At 44.8% G+C, this 16,278-nt stretch overlaps 1 protein-coding gene across 2 annotated transcripts in view; it reads left to right on the top strand.

Annotated features, from left to right (window-relative positions):
* The window catches only part of GUCY1A2 (guanylate cyclase 1 soluble subunit alpha 2), a 205,551-nt gene that overhangs the window by 148,379 nt on the left and 40,894 nt on the right, over positions 1 to 16,278 (top strand). For both annotated transcript variants that reach the window (XM_077341568.1, XM_077341569.1), the window contains one exon: positions 15,411 to 15,565. In XM_077341568.1, coding sequence (XP_077197683.1) covers positions 15,411 to 15,565 — 155 coding nt within the window. The remainder of the gene's footprint in view (positions 1 to 15,410; positions 15,566 to 16,278) is intronic.

The raw sequence follows: 16,278 nt of genomic DNA, 5'->3' as shown, positions 1-16,278 counted from the left end.
TTATTATTGTTATTACTAGCAAGAAAGTCCATTGCAACCAGGAATGCAATGGGCACTAGGACCCAGGGGACACTGGCAGGCACAGATCTCTCTCTCTCTCTCACACACACACACACACACACACACACACACACAGCAGGAGCCATAGGAGGTAATCAGGGGTCCTTGTAGCAGGGAAGCAAGGGTAGTTTGCAGTTTGGGGTTCATTTACAGTTTGTCCCCCCCCCCCTTCTCTCTCTCCCTCTCAGCAGGAACCATAGCAGGTAATCAGGGTCGTTTGTAGTTTGGCAGGACTCTCTGTGTGCCTGTGTGTCTCTCTTACGCATCTAAGAGCAAAGTGGCTAGCGTCCAGGGAAGGAGGATGGGAGCTGGAGAGGGAGGACCTTGATTGGCCCTATTCCATCTCGGATAGCCAGAACACTCTCCACCCGCAGGGCTGTTTCACAAATATTAAGAGGAACAATGGATAAGGATTTGTATTGTCACAACCAGATATCTGACTGGTAGATCGTGTTCTGCAACTTGAGATCTAGCCAAGCTCTTGGGATTTGCAGAGTAATCTTGGTAGGATTCCTGCTGGTCCGAGCAACACAGTCTTCTGGGGCTGAGCTGATATCTATTTGCTCAAAACCCAGAAAGTCCAGGTGTTTTGTCACATTTCTATGCACTTCTCCAAGGATTCCAACAACAGCTGGCATGATAGTAATCTTTTTCTCCTGGAGGCACGCTAACTCCATTAGGCCCATTCCGCATGGCAGCAGCTGCTCCAGGTTGCCGCTGGTGCAGTTCTGCAGATCTTTATGCTCCCCAGCTTTCTGTGTTCCTATTAGGGACACTTTTCAGCACCAGATCTGCTCCGGCACTGAAATGTGTCCCCTGGGAAACATAGCAGTGGGAGAATTGTTCTGCCGCACCAAGGGGGCTGCGGGGGTGGAGGGTAATTTGCAAAATAAAATACAAATGCAATATGAAAACAAAGCCCCGGTCCTTCTCATTGCCTGGCTCATTCTGGGCCACCATAGGACAGGGCCCTGTCCACACAGGCCTGCTGTAGAACAGGCCCTGTTGGCTCCCGCAGTGGACTAAAGAACCGCAGATTTTCCCGCATTCTCTTAGCCCGGGCCAACAGAGGGCCTGATCTGCAGCAGGCCTGGGATAGGACCTGCCCAGCGGCTGCATCATGTGGAAGCGGGGATTTGCCCCACTTCCACATGGCCACCCTCTCAGCCTTTTCTGTACATGCTGAATCGGCCTTACTGCGTCTTATATTTGGTTATCTTCTGTTCTGATGTCTCTTGGGATTGTAGTGTCAATGATCCAAACTAAATTTTACATTTTTTTCTACACAGTATTGGAAGTCTTATGCACCACGTGTTTATCTTTGTTCCATCATTCGTTATGACTGCATCTGGTTTGTGCTCCCATGAATTTCTGGCTGGTGGTAGGCCATATTTCTTGCAGAGATTCCAGGGCAACATAGCTGAAAATCTATTGTGACACTTTATAATCTGTTTGAGCAACTTTATCGCAGGCAGTAACCATGTACTTGACTGTTTCAGCTTTGTCTTACAAAGTCTACATTTGCTGTCTTCAGTAGCATTCATTTCTAGTGTCTGTTCTTGTGCAGCTAAAATCCATTTCTTTCTTTAAGTGCTCATTTTGGAGCCACTTCAAAGTATTTTCACTATCAACTTTGTTCTCCTTGCCTTCTAGTATTGCCCATGGAAGTTCTTTTCCTGCCAGTTGTCAAACTGAGTTTCAGTCTCTTTGTAATCTTTGTTGGTTTCTGTAATGTGAAATTAGTTTGCCTTCTATACTTCAACTAAATGTTTCTCTTTGCTTGTAATCTTTCAATGTTTGTCTTTCTTCTTCAATTGACTGTTTAGTTTTCAGGACACCTCTTCCACCTAATTTTTACAGCTGGGAGTGTAAAGCCAATGAGCCAGTTTCGGGAGGGAAGTATAGAAATTCAATAATAACAAGTCTTTTTTTTTAAATCAGAACATCCGAAGCTGACGGGAAAGTGATTTCCTCCCAAGTTTCCAAACTGGACACGGTATCTAGAGTTTTCATCTATTTCCCAAATTACTATTTTTACCGTAATTAATATTGGCCAGTCACTTGAGCTATCAACATTTTAAAAAATAGCAGACATCAGCTAGCAAGCATGCTATCAGCTAGTAAGGCTGCAAAAGAGCTGACTTGGTGTAGTGGTTAAGAGCGGCAGCTTCAAATCTGGCAAGCCACATTAGATTCCTCATCTGCTCCTCCACATGCAGCCAGCTGGGTGACCTTGAGCTAGTCACAGTCCTGACGGTGCTGTTCTCATGGGCTCTCGCAGGGCGATTCCACACCAGCCGTTCCCCTCCAGGGTGCCGCCAATGTGTTGCAGCAGAACAGCATGTCTGGCTGTTTCCTGTGTCCCCATCGGGAACACATTTCAGCAGCCAACCTGGTCTGCTGCATTCTGCATCCCCACAGGGGACACATTTCGGCTGTAGACTCAGTCCACTGTGGAAATATATCCCCACAGGGAACACAGCTGCGATGGAAAGAGTCTGTTGCAGGGGGATGCAATCCTACCTTCCTGCAAAAAAATGTCCCATTTAGTGCTGCAGAGCTGAGTGGGGCATTTTTTTGTCCCCTCCAGGCCTCCATAGGATGGGTAGGAGTTGGACCTTCCTGTCCACCTGGGCCTTTGCTGGGCAACGTCCCGTTGGCCCCCCAAGCATTTATGGGCATGCAGAAAATATCTGCATTTCCATAAGGTAGGGTAGTGGCAGCCTAATGTATACCAGGCCGGGAGGGGGCTGGCCCAGCGATGATGTCATGTGGAAGTGGGGATTAGCCCCACTTCCCTATGAGCACCCTCCCAGCATTTTCTGCCTATGTGGAATCGGCCTTGGCCTCACCTACCTCACAGGTTGTCCCTTGTGAGGAGAGGAATGGAAGGCAATTGTAAGCTGCTTTGAGGCGCCTACAGCCAATAAAAAATGGGGTATAAAAACCAACACTTCTTCAAATTAGAAACAAAAAAATCCGAAGCTACAGGCATCAATACGAATGACTATTTGTTCTGCTCAAAGTTGACACGCTGCAATTTCATCCATCAGCTTAACAGAGCCCACCTAACCAGCAATCTTCTAGTGAAGCCAAACCAGTTCTTTCACAGTCTTAATTTTTTTTTTAAATTGGTTTAGCTCCCACAAACAAATCAGCAAGTGCCACTTGATTCCACTCAGGTCTTCAACATTCCCTCTGACTCTCAAAAGCTAATACCTCGAAATCTTGTTGGTCACTAAGGTGTTGTTGGACATAAATCTCATTGTTAAATCCAACGCAGTTGCTCTCTGAAGCAAGACCTCGGTATATCGTATCACAAGTAACAGCTGCAACTCTTTGCATATGCAGCGTATTAGGAGCTTCCTACTTAGCAAAAAGGAAACCAGGCCGACAAAGAACACGGGGGTTAGATGCAATCAAAATGGACATCGGCCAGAACATTGAACGGCTGAGGGAGGCGATGCGGGATCGGGGATCATGGCGACAGCTGTGCCATGGGGTTGCTAAGAGTCAGACTCGACTGAATGGCTGTCAGCAACAACAAATTAGCATATCAGCTGTCATAGAGCCAGCTTGGTGTAGTGGTTAGGAGTGCAGACTTCTAATCTGGTGAGCCGGGTTTGATTCCGCGCTCCCCCACATGCAGCCAGCTGGGTGACCTTGGGCTCACCACGGCACTGAAAAAACTGTTCTGACCAAGCAGTGATATCAGGGCTCTCTCAGCCTCACCTACATTACAGGGTGTCTGTTGTGGGGAGATGAAAGGTAAGGCGAATATAAGTAGCTTTGAGACTCCTTCAGGTAGAGAAAAGTGGCATATAAGAACCAACTCTTCTTCTATTGCTCTAATTCAGCAATATAATTACTGTACTAGGTTGTGGGAAGTGTTGTTAAGGTACAGACAGCTTATGGTAAACATATAGGGTTTTCATGGCAAGAGGAATTCAGAGGTGGTTGGTCATTGTTTACTTATGATGATTTCAATTTATATCCTGCCACGCTCCATGGATTCGTGGCGGGTCACATAAAACAGAATAAACCCCTCAATCAAACCCAGTCTAACATAAAATACAAGAAGCGGCATAATTCCATTCCTTCCCTATCCAAAGTCAATTGCTATGAAAGAGTGGTCTGCCATCCAAGTACTAACCAGAGCTGTCCCTGCTTAACTTCTGAGATTTGACAAGATAAGGTTAGGTTTGGCCATCAAGGTCAGGATGTTATTTTGTTATCCACTTGCTTTTCATTATTGTGGTAGAATGTTTTGGACATTGGCTGTAGAAGTGTTTGGTATTACAATCTCTGTTTCAGATAGCTGTGGCCTTAGAGAATTTTTCAGAGTGATCAGTCACAGCAAGGTCCCTGGAAATAGGTGAAAATTAATATTTTCTCCTTTCTTTAGATGTGCTTTATTCCCATTTCCCCCCTATGTATCAGCACAGAGGCCAAGTTAAAATCTATTTTACCTGAGAATAAATGACTGAGAGATGTGGGTGTTTTACTTGATTTTGCTTCAGTTCTAGAAACGTTCTTGAAATGGAAATGATAAGACTGTTGTGTCCAGCCGAGATTAGTTATTATCCCAGTCATTAGGTGTTGCATGCCTTTTTCTTCGGCTAGCATTATGTCAATCACATTTGAAAGCATAAAATAAAATGCAAAAAACCTTAGCACTTCTATAAAATGTGGCTTACGGGCTGAAATGGTTTAACACAGTGATGCTAATCATGAAAGGTGATGAAGTAACTGTTTATTACTTTAATTTGGACACTAAACCTCTAGATTAACAGGGATGAAATTTATTCAGGGAAAGAAATCAGAGATATTTATCTCTCTTGTTCATTGCAGGTGCCCTAAGACCCCAAAGTGATAAAGCTGTTAGGGATGCCAGCCTCCACATGGGCTTGAAGAAAAGAACTGAAAATGCTTCAGTTTATACCTTCACCAGTTCAGTATCAAAGTAAACCAAGAAGTTGCATGTTGTAAAGGTAAAGGTATCCCCTGTGCAAGCACTGGGTCATGTCTGACCCTTGGGGTGACGCCCTCCAGCGTTTTCATGGCCGACTCAATACAGGGTGGTTTGCCAGTGCCTTTCCCAGTCATTGCCGTTTTACCCCCCAGCAAGTTGGGTACTCATTTCACCAACCTCGGAAGAGTGGAAGGCTGAGTCAACCTTGAGCCGGCTGCTGGGACTGAACTCTCAGCCTCGTGGGCAGAGCTTCAGACTGCATGCCTGCTGCCTTACCACTCTGCGCCACAACATAAAAATGATGGTTGGCAAAGACTCTACAGTGGGTTTCTCAGTGATTGCCTCTATGTGTTCTCTCCGTGTGGAAACTGATATAAATTGGTGGATTATTTGTTGTTTATTGTTATTAGCATTTATTTCCACGCAGTGGTGGAACCTGATGTTCTCCTGGAATTAATATAGATCTCCAGACTGCAGGGATCAGTCCCCCTGGAGGAAATGGTAGCTCTGGACCCTATGATGTCACATGACCATTGAGCTCCCATCCCTCCCCAGATATTGCCCCCAAATCTCCTGAAATTTCCCAGGATGGTCTAGGTCAGTGGTTCTCAACCTTCCTAATGCTCCGACCCTTTACTACATTTCCTCATGTTGGGGTGACCCCCAACCATAAAATTATGCAAGTGTTCTTTGGCAGAAATTAAACCGAAACAGACCAATGGCATGTAGATCCATTGTTCATGATTGTATATAAAGTGTTGTTTTTCCCAGGGTTTCTCAGTTCAGTTCTTATTCTTGTCCCACCATGCTGATCTCGCTCTTTTCCACTGCTCCAGACAGACAAATGCTCTATCTTGATCTACCCTGCAAGGCTCTTGTGTGGATGGCACCCACCCTGGCCAAGCTGCTTGCCCTGCCGCAACCCCTGTGAAAGGGTCATTCGACCCCCAAAGGGGTCCTGACCCCCAGGTTGAGAGCCCCTGGTCTAGGTAGTCCCACGGCTGGCCCATGTAACCCATGGGGGCTTTGAGGACTCCAGTGTGCATACTTAGAGTTTCCCTCTGTAAGGGACTCTCTGCTTGCTTTAATGAAGGTGTCCATTCCATACTTTGCAGGGTTCTAGATTGCAAAGTAAGGCCACAGGGTTGTTCACTACAGCAGTGAAAGGTGGGATAAGTTCTGTCAAGTCGCAGCTGACTTATGGCAGCCCAGTAGGCTGTTCAAAGCAAGAGATATTAGAGAGGTGATTTGCCATTCTTTGCCTGTGCGTAGCAGTCCTGCATTTCCATGATGGTCTCCCATTCAAGTACTAACCAGGACAAACCCTGATTAGCTTCCCAGATCTGACAAGACAGAGTTGGCCTGGGCCATCCAGGTCAGAGCGCAGGTGTGAAAGAGACAAAGAATATATATATTTTTTTAAATCCACATATAGGTTTATTGAATTGCATAAGCCAAGCTTGATCAATTAGTGTCGGCAGCCCTTCTTTCCAATGTGAATATTTTAATAGTTTTGCATGCGTATGATATGCATATTTAAATGTGATAAGCTGTTTTAGTATGATTCATTCTTTCAAATGGCAAAAAAAAATTACACGAAGGATTTCATCTCCCAGTTTGCTGAAACTATTTTATTAATCAGGACTTCATGTTATGTCCTTTGCAGCCTATTAACATTTCGTATCTAGTCTGGGTTCTTCACTCTATTAATGTAACTTTTTTATCAAAATAAACAAAGCAGCTACTTTACTGGCAGGAAGGCACATTAAAAAATATTAAAACATAGATCTTCTCTACATTTTTACTGCCCCCCGAGACTAACTCACAGTTTTGATTAATATCAGGAAAATAACTATTGTACTTTAAGCTATTGTACCCTATCCAAGACTAGTTCATTGCATTGTTGCTTCATAAGATTCCTAGGCCGTTATTAAATTCTGGAGCAATACCAAGAAGAAATATGTTTTTCAACACCCTCTTTCTGCTAAAGATGTTTTCCTGGCAGTTTCATTCTTGCTTTCTGCAGTGCACTTGGTGTTGTGACTAGTAATATATGTGAATTGTGTACAAAAGCGAAAACAGACGAAATATATAGGTCTTTACATTTTCAGGATGATTTCCCTCTCCCCTGGAAAATAGTCTGCGATGTTCACAGGAAACTCTCCTACACTATCTCTTATGCTCTGGACTGAATGAACTGTGTCAGTGCGCACGTAATAGCCGGGAACTGGTGTCACACAGCAGTAAAAGGGCATTAGGTAGCTTAAAAGTCAGGTGTGATTTTGGACTGCATCAACAGATGGGAAATCCTAAGTATTTATTTATTTATTTATTTATTTATCATACTTTTATACCGCCCTCCCCGGAGGCTCAGGGCGGTTTACATTATAACAGAGAACCATACATAAAACAGTCTGTAGAACATGTACACCAATAACCAACAATTGCAACCAAACACAACACAGTATAACAATAAACAATCATAACACAAACAGGTCCAGGGCTTGTTGATGGGATTCTGAGGGGGGTGGCTTATTGATTGAATTCTGAGGGGGGTGGGGGGGGAGCAGGGGCCCTTGGTCGCTGTAGATTACATCTGGTCTCGGCCAAATGCCTGGTGGAGGAGCTCCTTTTTGCAGGCCCTGCGGAACTGTTTAAGCTCCGTCAGGGCCCTGATCTCCTCTGGGAGCTCGTTCCACCAGGTGGGGGCCAGAACAGAGAATGCTCTGGCCCTGGTCGAGACCAGACGGACTTCTTTAGGGCCAGGGATCCTTAGCTGATTGGAGGCAGTAGAGCGCAGAGCTCTTTTGGGGGCATAGGCGGGGAGGCGGTCCCTCAGGTACACTGGGCCCTGACCGCGTATGGCCTTGAAGGTAATTACCAGAACCTTTAGTCTGATCCGGAATTCAACTGGTAACCATTGCAGCTGATGGAGAATAGGCCGGATATGGGACCTCCACGGTGTTGCCGTGAGGATCCTGGCTGCTGCATTTTGAACTAGTTGTAGTTTCCGGGTCAGGGCTAAGGGCAGGCCTGCGTAGAGCGAGTTACAAAAGTCCAGTCTAGAGGTGACCGTCGCATGGATCACTGTGGCTAGGTGTTCCGGGGCCAGGTAGGGCGCTAGTAGTTTGGCTTGGCGGAGATGATAGAATGCCAGCCGCGCTACCTTTGTGATCTGGGCCTCCATTGTCAGGGAGGTGTCCAGAATCACGCCTAGGTTCCTGGCAGAGTGAGCCGTAGAGAGCTGCACGCCATCCAGGGTAGGCAGGCGCGCTTCCTCGCATGGGCCCTTCCTACCTAGCCACAGGACCTCCGTCTTTGAAGGATTGAGCTTCAGACGACTCTGCTTGAGCCATCTCGTCACTGCTTCCAGGCAGCTGGCTAATGCTTCTGGGGGAGAGTCAGGGCGGCCATCCATCAGGAGGAAGAGCTGGGTGTCATCTGCATATTGATGGCAACCCAGCCCAAACATCCGTACCAGCTGTGCGAGAGGGCGCATGAAGATGTTGAATAGGATAGGAGAGAGGACCGCTCCTTTTGGGACTCCACAAGTAAGTTGCCGGCGGCCTGATGTTTTCTCTCCTATTGCAACCCTCTGTCCACGATCCTGGAGGAAGGAGATCAGCCATTGAAGGGCTGTCCCTTGTATTCCAGCATCGATGAGGCGGCGAGCTAGAAGCTCGTGATCGACTGTGTCGAACGCTGCTGAGAGATCTAATAATATCAGCAGTGCCGACCCGCCTCGATCCAACTGGCGACGGAGGTCGTCCGTCAGGGCGACTAGCGCTGTCTCTACCCCATGGCCAGGCCGGAAGCCAGACTGGGATGGGTCTAGGACCGAAGCTTCTTCCAGGTATTCTGTCAGTTGGTTTGCGACTGCCCTTTCTATCATCTTGCCCAGAAACGCTAAGTGAGACACGGGCCTGTAGTTGTTAGGCTCTTGTGGGTTTAGAGATGTTTTTTTCAACAGTGGACGTACCACAGCCTCTTTCAAACCCTCCGGGAATTCTCCTGTTGTTAGAGATAGGTTTATTATCTCCTGGAGGGGGCCCATTATCTTTATGCCAGCTGTTTTCAAGAGCCAGGATGGGCAAGGATCTAGTGGGCATGTAGTTGGTCTTGTTGTCGCTAGAATCCTGTCCACTTCGGTCAGCGTGAGTCGTCTGAAGTTACTCATAGTTTTCTCCAAAGATGGCCAAGGGGCCTCTAGTTCACTTTTTGTATCTAAGGTTGGAGGGAGGTCGTGGCGGAGTGTCGAGATTTTGTCCGCAAAATGTATGCACACTGGAGTCCTCAAGGCTCCATGGGTTACATGGGCCAGCCGTGGGACTACCTAGATCAGTGGCTCTCAACCTGGAGGTCGGGACCCTTTTGGGGGTCAAACAACCCTTTCACAGGGGTTGCGGCAGGGCAAGCAGCTTGGCGGGGGGGGGTGTCACTGTTGCTGCTCCTCCTGAAGACACCCACCAAATTATAAACTACCTAGTGCAGCTTGGGAAATTTCAGGAGATTTGAGGGTAGTATCTGGGGAGGGGCGGGAGGGAGATCAATGGTCATGTCACCCCAAAGCTACCATTTCCTCCAAGGGGACGGATCCATGCAGTCTGGAGATCCAATTTAACTGTTCTCTGGCTAAACTATTACAAGAAAAAAAATGGAAGCATTTCTTGAGATTGATACTTCAGTTATGTTCAGTTTTCCCTACTCTGTCTTGTTGTTAATTGCAGTCTTCCCATGGAGTTTACATCACTTTTTAACATCACTTTTTAAAAAAGCATCTGCTTTTGATTATGCAGACTTAACTAGTTTCTAAGGCTGGGAATAAGTCCCCTGAAATAAATAGGAATTTGCTCCCAAGTAGACCAATTTAAGATTGCTCCTTAAATGCATAGGATCAGCAGTCTCCCTGTGAAAGTCATACTAGGTGCAGTTAATCAATATCAATAGTAGCTCATGGCTGTTACCTGTAGCCAGGCTTCCAGTATAGCAGAAGCTAATTCGCATTTACATCATTTGCATGAACATCTTTAAGCATCTTGACTCAATGTGCCTTACGAATCACTGGAAAACCAACGGATTTAGACTTGCATTTCCGTTGAGAACTTTAAAACTTCCTAAGAACAATGGAATGAAGCCGTGTTCCTTTGAAAGGCGCTGAGAGCTCACCACCTTTCATGGAGCAACTCAGCCATGAGAAACTCCCAGCTCAAAACATTGTCTACGTGTCCACGTTATGCTCTGCATAGCGACACTGTAAGATCTGCAGCAAGGTCCCCTGGTGCACGAAGAAATGTCACTTACCCACAAATGCCTTGTTCCCAGGGCTATTTATTTTTATTTCAAATGCCTATGAGTAATCCTAACAATTCTCTAGGCTCCTAGTGTTCTTGTGCACATTTCTGACAATCCTCTACACCAGGGGTGGCCAAACTGTGGCTTTCCAGATGTCTATGAACTACAATTCCCATGACAATTCTGCTGGCAGGGGCTTATGGGAAATATAGTCCATGGACATCTGGAAAACCACAATATGGCCACCCCTGCTCTGTATGCCTAGACAATTCTTGTATGGTTACCATTCTCCTTTCTGGGAGCCTTTTTATTTTAAGCTATTGCTATTTCTGCAATATTGACCAACATTCTCCATTTACAAAGAGCTGATCCTGTCATGAAAGCAAACATTTGAAAGAGAAGAAACTGTAAAAGCAAATTTGACAATTGGCAGATTTTGGTATTATTTCTTGTCTGAAGCCTGCCATGTAATAGCTTACACCCTTTTTTGTCTTCATGCTTATTATGTCCCCTAAAACACCTTTTGTTAAATATATTTGAGAGCCAGCGGATAAGAGCAGCAGCCTCTAATCTGGAGAACTGGGTTCGATTTCCCACCCCTCCACATGCAGCCAGCAGGGTGCCCTTTGGCCAGTCACAGTTCTCAGAGCTCTCCCAGCTTCACCTACCTCGCAGGGTGTCTGTTGTGGAGAGAGGAAGGGTAGGCAATTTTAAACCACTTTGAGGCTCCTTCGGGTACAAAAAAGCAGCTCTTCTAATTCTCATGTTGCAGCACAGCATAGGACATTACAATCTTTCTTCAACCTACAAATTTATACACTATAAATCATGTATGGAGTGAACTATTTTCCTATGATAGCAAAGCAAGATTTAAGACTGCAAGCAAGGGGGTTGGCAAAGCAAGCTATGAGAATGAGCTATTCCTTGTTCTCCTCACTAGATCATAACTCTGAGATTTACCAAGTACTTAGTGAACCAGATTGTTATGTCATCCAGACTTTATATCAAACCATGGTTTGTTTCCTGTCTACAAAATAAGGATTCCAAATGAAGATTAAACCATGGTTTGTTGTTATATGAATGAAGAACTATGGCTTGGTTCAAACATCACATGAAACCATGGCTTGATTAAACTAACTGCAGTTAGTATGATCATCTGAAGATGGGCCACACCATTGATTATGGTTAGTTAAGGTTCTTCAAAACCAGGATTTGAGACCAAGTTTGGAAAGTGTTTTAGTAAAACAGTTAATCATAGCTGTAGTTCCAGGCATGTCTCTCCAGGGATAGATCAGAGATTAGAGTGAAGGTGATTAAACCAACATTTGTCAAGGAAACCCAAGATGTGGATGATCATCCTATCTGTGAGCTGAACCCCAGTTTTCCTACCTAGCTGCAGTTATATTAATTTTACAGACTGCCTTGCATTGTCCATATATTCTAAGACACAAGTCAGGTCAACAGTTATATCTATGAAAGCATATACTGTAAAAATGGTTTGTTTAATTTCTGCTTTTTGTTAATTCTCAGAATAGCAAACTATAATAATAAGGATTTATTGCTTAGTGCTGGCATTAGACTGAACACTAAACAGAGCCATGTACAGGAGTGATTTGATTTGGTCACTAAATATAGTTTAATTCGTTTAGGCCCCCTTATTAGGTTTACGCTCTTGGCTGATTTTGAATGCTGATACTATTGATTAACTGAGGACAGTCTTACTAGGGAAAGTCAGATGCCCTAAGCATTTCTATACATTTGGCTAAGGGAATGTCCAAGCAGGATTCCATAAGGGGGTCTTGGAAATGTTTAAGCTGGAAGATATGGACAAGTGAGAACAAAACGCAATTCAATGAGAAGTGTAGAGTTCTACATCTGGGCCACAAAAATGAGTAGCATGTATAGTGGATAGGAGATTCTGGGTAGCAGTGTGTGTGTGAATGTGATCTTGGGGTAGATGTGGACTGTAAGCTAAATATGAACAGACAGTGTGATGTGATGGTAAAGAAGAAAAATGTAGTCTGGGATGTATCAACAGAGGCATCACATCAAAATCCCAAGATACCATAGTCCTACTGTATACTGCATTGTTCAAAACGCACCTGGAGTCCTGTGTGCAGTTCTGAAGGCTTCATTTCAAAAAGGACATGGACAAAATCGAGAAGGTTCAGAGGAGAGTGATGAGAATGATCTGGGGCCTGGGGACCAAGCCCTAGGAGGAAAGGCTGGGGAACGTGGGAAAGTTCAGCTTGGAGAAGAGGAAGTTGAGAGGGGATATAACTGTTCTCTTTAAGTATTTGAAAGGTTCTTGTTGGCAGGAGAGGAGGCCAGGGAAAGGTTCTTGTTGGCAGGAGAGGATAGGACTCGCAGTAATGGGTTTAAACAACATGGGGAACGAGATTGGGTAGATATCAGGGGAAACAATTTCACTGCATAATTCAGCTGTGGAATCAACTGCTTAAGGAGGTAGTGAACTCCCCTTCACTGGCAGTCTTCAAGCAGCAGTTGGACAGATTCTTCTCCTGGATGCTTTAGGCCAGGTGTAGTCAACCTGTGGTCCTCCAGATGTCCATGGACTACAATTCCCATGAGCCCCTGCCAGCAAACGCTGGCAGGGGCTCATGGGAATTGTAGTCCATGAACATCTGGAGGACCACAGGTTGACTACCCCTGCTTTAGGCTGATCCTGCATTGAACTCGATGCCTTGTGTGGCCCCTTCCAACTCTATAATTCTAGGCTTATATCTCAAATGGAGATTCAGCCTTTGTACCATTACTGATATCTAGATGAGGGAAAGAACATCAGAGAAGACCAGTTGTACCAATAAAGAGAGGAGTCCAGTTACTTCCTGATCCTTTTAAAAATTTATAAGGGCCAACGCAATGCAATCTCCTGACGGAAAGTGGTTTCCCCTCAGCAGATCAGGCCATGCAATTCTGACCTTTGCGTGCCACAAACAGAAAGCGGTTGCAGCTCCGAATGGGATCTGGCAGAGCAGACAGTTCAAGTGACAGACGCAAAAGAGCCTGGCCAGAGGTTGCTGAGGAAAATGTCTCTTCTAGTCTGAAGCAGGCTAAGTGAAAAGTATTTCCTATTCTTGAAAACTGTTTCCTAGGCCAATGAAACACAGCCGTTGAAGCATATCCAAAACCTAATTCCTCTTTATAACCATTCACGTTGACAGCCCTTCAGATGGCTTTCCAATTCCACCCCCCACCTTCCAGTTCAGTGTAAAGTGTTTTCATCCTTGACAGTGACAAGAACATAGGTAGGCTGAATGGTTGCCAGATTCTCATTTCAGCTGAGGTTGGAAAAGTGACAGTGGGCTGGGTGGTTTCTCTTTAACCAGGAACAGCCTAGAGGGCCATAAGTTGGTTCCTCTGCTTCTTCAGTGTGTCTCAGCCCAGCTGCAGAGCTATTGAATCCCATGTGAGAAGACATCTCACTGGAAACCTAATGACTTAAGAACTGTGATGTATAAGTGCAGGAAATAAACATAAAAGGATCCCAGTCTGCAAAGAGGAACTACAAACACTTGTGTTAGGTGTCTCTTTCAGGGATCAGATACTTGTATCTCATCCCCAAAGTCCACAGATTTCAATGTCTTCAGGCAGTGCTGATCCTACTTAGCCATGAGTTCCATACCTAGGTATCTTGTCATACTAGCTACTAATTTCCACCACCCCAATTGTTCATGAGAAAATAAAACAGAAAAAAATATATAATTTGTGTTATAAACTTAATAAAAGCTAATATATGGGTTCTTACAAGTGTCCAGAGGGCTAAATTACTTAGAGTGGTAACAGAAGAGTCACAGCTTGGAAGTGCTGTGAAAACAGGTAAGGGGAATCAGGGAGCCTTGAATGACAGGCTGTTCCAAGATATCTGATTAATTAGTATCAGCTGATCAGAGAAAGACTACTGAGCTGGATGCTGAGGAAGATTCAGTCTGATTTTAGCTCTCGCTGAGAAGAGTCACATACCGACAGTTTTGGAATTCTGCCATGATTGAGGGCAGTTTAACACAGACAGGAGAAGTGGGGAAAGTTGGCAAGGATGAGTAGGTGGTTAGATGGATATTCTCATTTGAATCAAGATCTTCTAAAGTGAGAAGGAATTTTCCTACCCAGTCTCAACAGGGAATTCGCTCTGAAAAGTACAGAGATCCCTAGTCTGGTGTGATTAGAAACTGCCTTTAGAGACCTTAAGAGTCAGTTAAAATCTCAAGACTTGTAATGGTGTTTCAAGAGAAGGTTTTTGGGTATTAGAAACTATGTTTCAGTCTTCTGAAAACCAAGAGTTAGAGATGACTCAAAGTGTACTGAAGTGTTTGGAGAAAACATAAATATTTAAGTCACTGACATTTTCCATACCTCAATGTTGCCACTGTTTTGTGGCATGTTGAATCGCTAGCATTGCATCACCTGTTCTGGTGGGACGTTCTTGAATTCGGATCTGACTCTCCCCATATTTTCCACACTTCCTTTGAAAAGGAGTTGAGCAGCCATTTTGTCATGGACAGAACGTCATCTTTTTGTGCATGTGGAGTAATGTTATAACATCATAACATTGTAACAAAAGAAAAAGGCTGTATTGTGGGGAGTGACATGGTTGCCACCATTTCTGAAGTCCCTAGCTCCTCCTTAGTTGCTTATATAAAAATGACTGTTGATTGTCAAATGAAATCAGTCATTTTGAAGCATGCTAAATGTGTCCTCTGATTTTACCTCAGAGTTATCTAATTGTTACCTCAGAAATTTTACCCCTGATTTCACCTGACCTTTCCCCTCTATGTTAAATAAAATGTTTTGTCAATTTACCAAAATAAAAAGCATATTGAGTGCCATTTAAGTTAAAGAGGGCTCCCAGTCCTTCCCTCAGGTTCTTGGGCCAAGTAAACAACCACAGTATTATACTGTGATCGGGTGAGACACAGAGTTCTTCAGGAAAGAAGAAACACATTACTAGGGTGGCTCAGTTAGGGGAAGAGAAACGGAGAGGAAATCTTGCCTCTGAAGAAGGGAAGTTGGGCAGGGGCCCCATAGCACATTAACAGGACTTTTCTTTCCTTTTTTCTTTCACCAGATGAGGATAGGGATTCACTCAGGATCTGTTCTGGCAGGAGTCGTTGGGGTAAGAATGCCACGATACTGTCTTTTTGGTAACAACGTCACTCTAGCAAGCAAGTTTGAGTCGGGAAGCCATCCACGCCGCATCAACGTCAGTCCAACAACTTACCAGTAAGTGCTCATCAGTCTTTCCTTGAATATTGCTTGGATTGTTCGTTTAAAATATTGATGTATTGTTTAAAAAAAACTACAAATCTCAAAATACAAAAACATACCCCATAACCAAAAGAGATGGATGAGATAAAAGGTAAATAAGGTAAGCAATCAAATAAATCAGTTGTTATACAGGAAGAAATATGCCTGTATTACATTTACCTATGAAGCCTGAATTTCATTGTCAACAAATTCAATCCGTTGCTTAAAACAAATGCACACATACTAGCTGAAACTGCCCCAAGTAATTTGTTGACCGTCACTCCCAAACCATGGCGGCTCATGGCAGTTTACCGTAAAATGATAAAATAGCATTAAACAGAAGAAAAATATACTGTCCCATGCAGTGGCGATAAAACTAGTCTAATCTTCCCCTCCCTTCTTTACACACCCGACTGCAGCCACCCACAGCCCCCAACCGCCATATCGAGGGGTAACTCCTGCCCAGAAGACTGGCAAATAGGGCCTATATAGGGAGGGACCCAATCTTCTTAGTCTGGCCTCAACCAAATGCCTGGTGGAAGAGCTCCATCATACAGACCCTGCAGAACTGAGGTAGTTCCGTCAGGGCCCTTAGCTCTTCCGGGAGCTCATTCCACCAGGTTGAGGCCAGGACTGAAAAGGCCTTGGCCCTGGCCCTGGCCCTGGCCCTGGCCCTGGCCCTGGCCCTG

Source organism: Paroedura picta, chromosome 6 (genome assembly GCF_049243985.1).
Source record: "Paroedura picta isolate Pp20150507F chromosome 6, Ppicta_v3.0, whole genome shotgun sequence".
Classification (NCBI taxonomy): domain Eukaryota; kingdom Metazoa; phylum Chordata; class Lepidosauria; order Squamata; family Gekkonidae; genus Paroedura; species Paroedura picta.
Note: the sequence above shows the minus strand (reverse complement) of the source record. Positions and strands in the feature narration are given on the sequence as shown.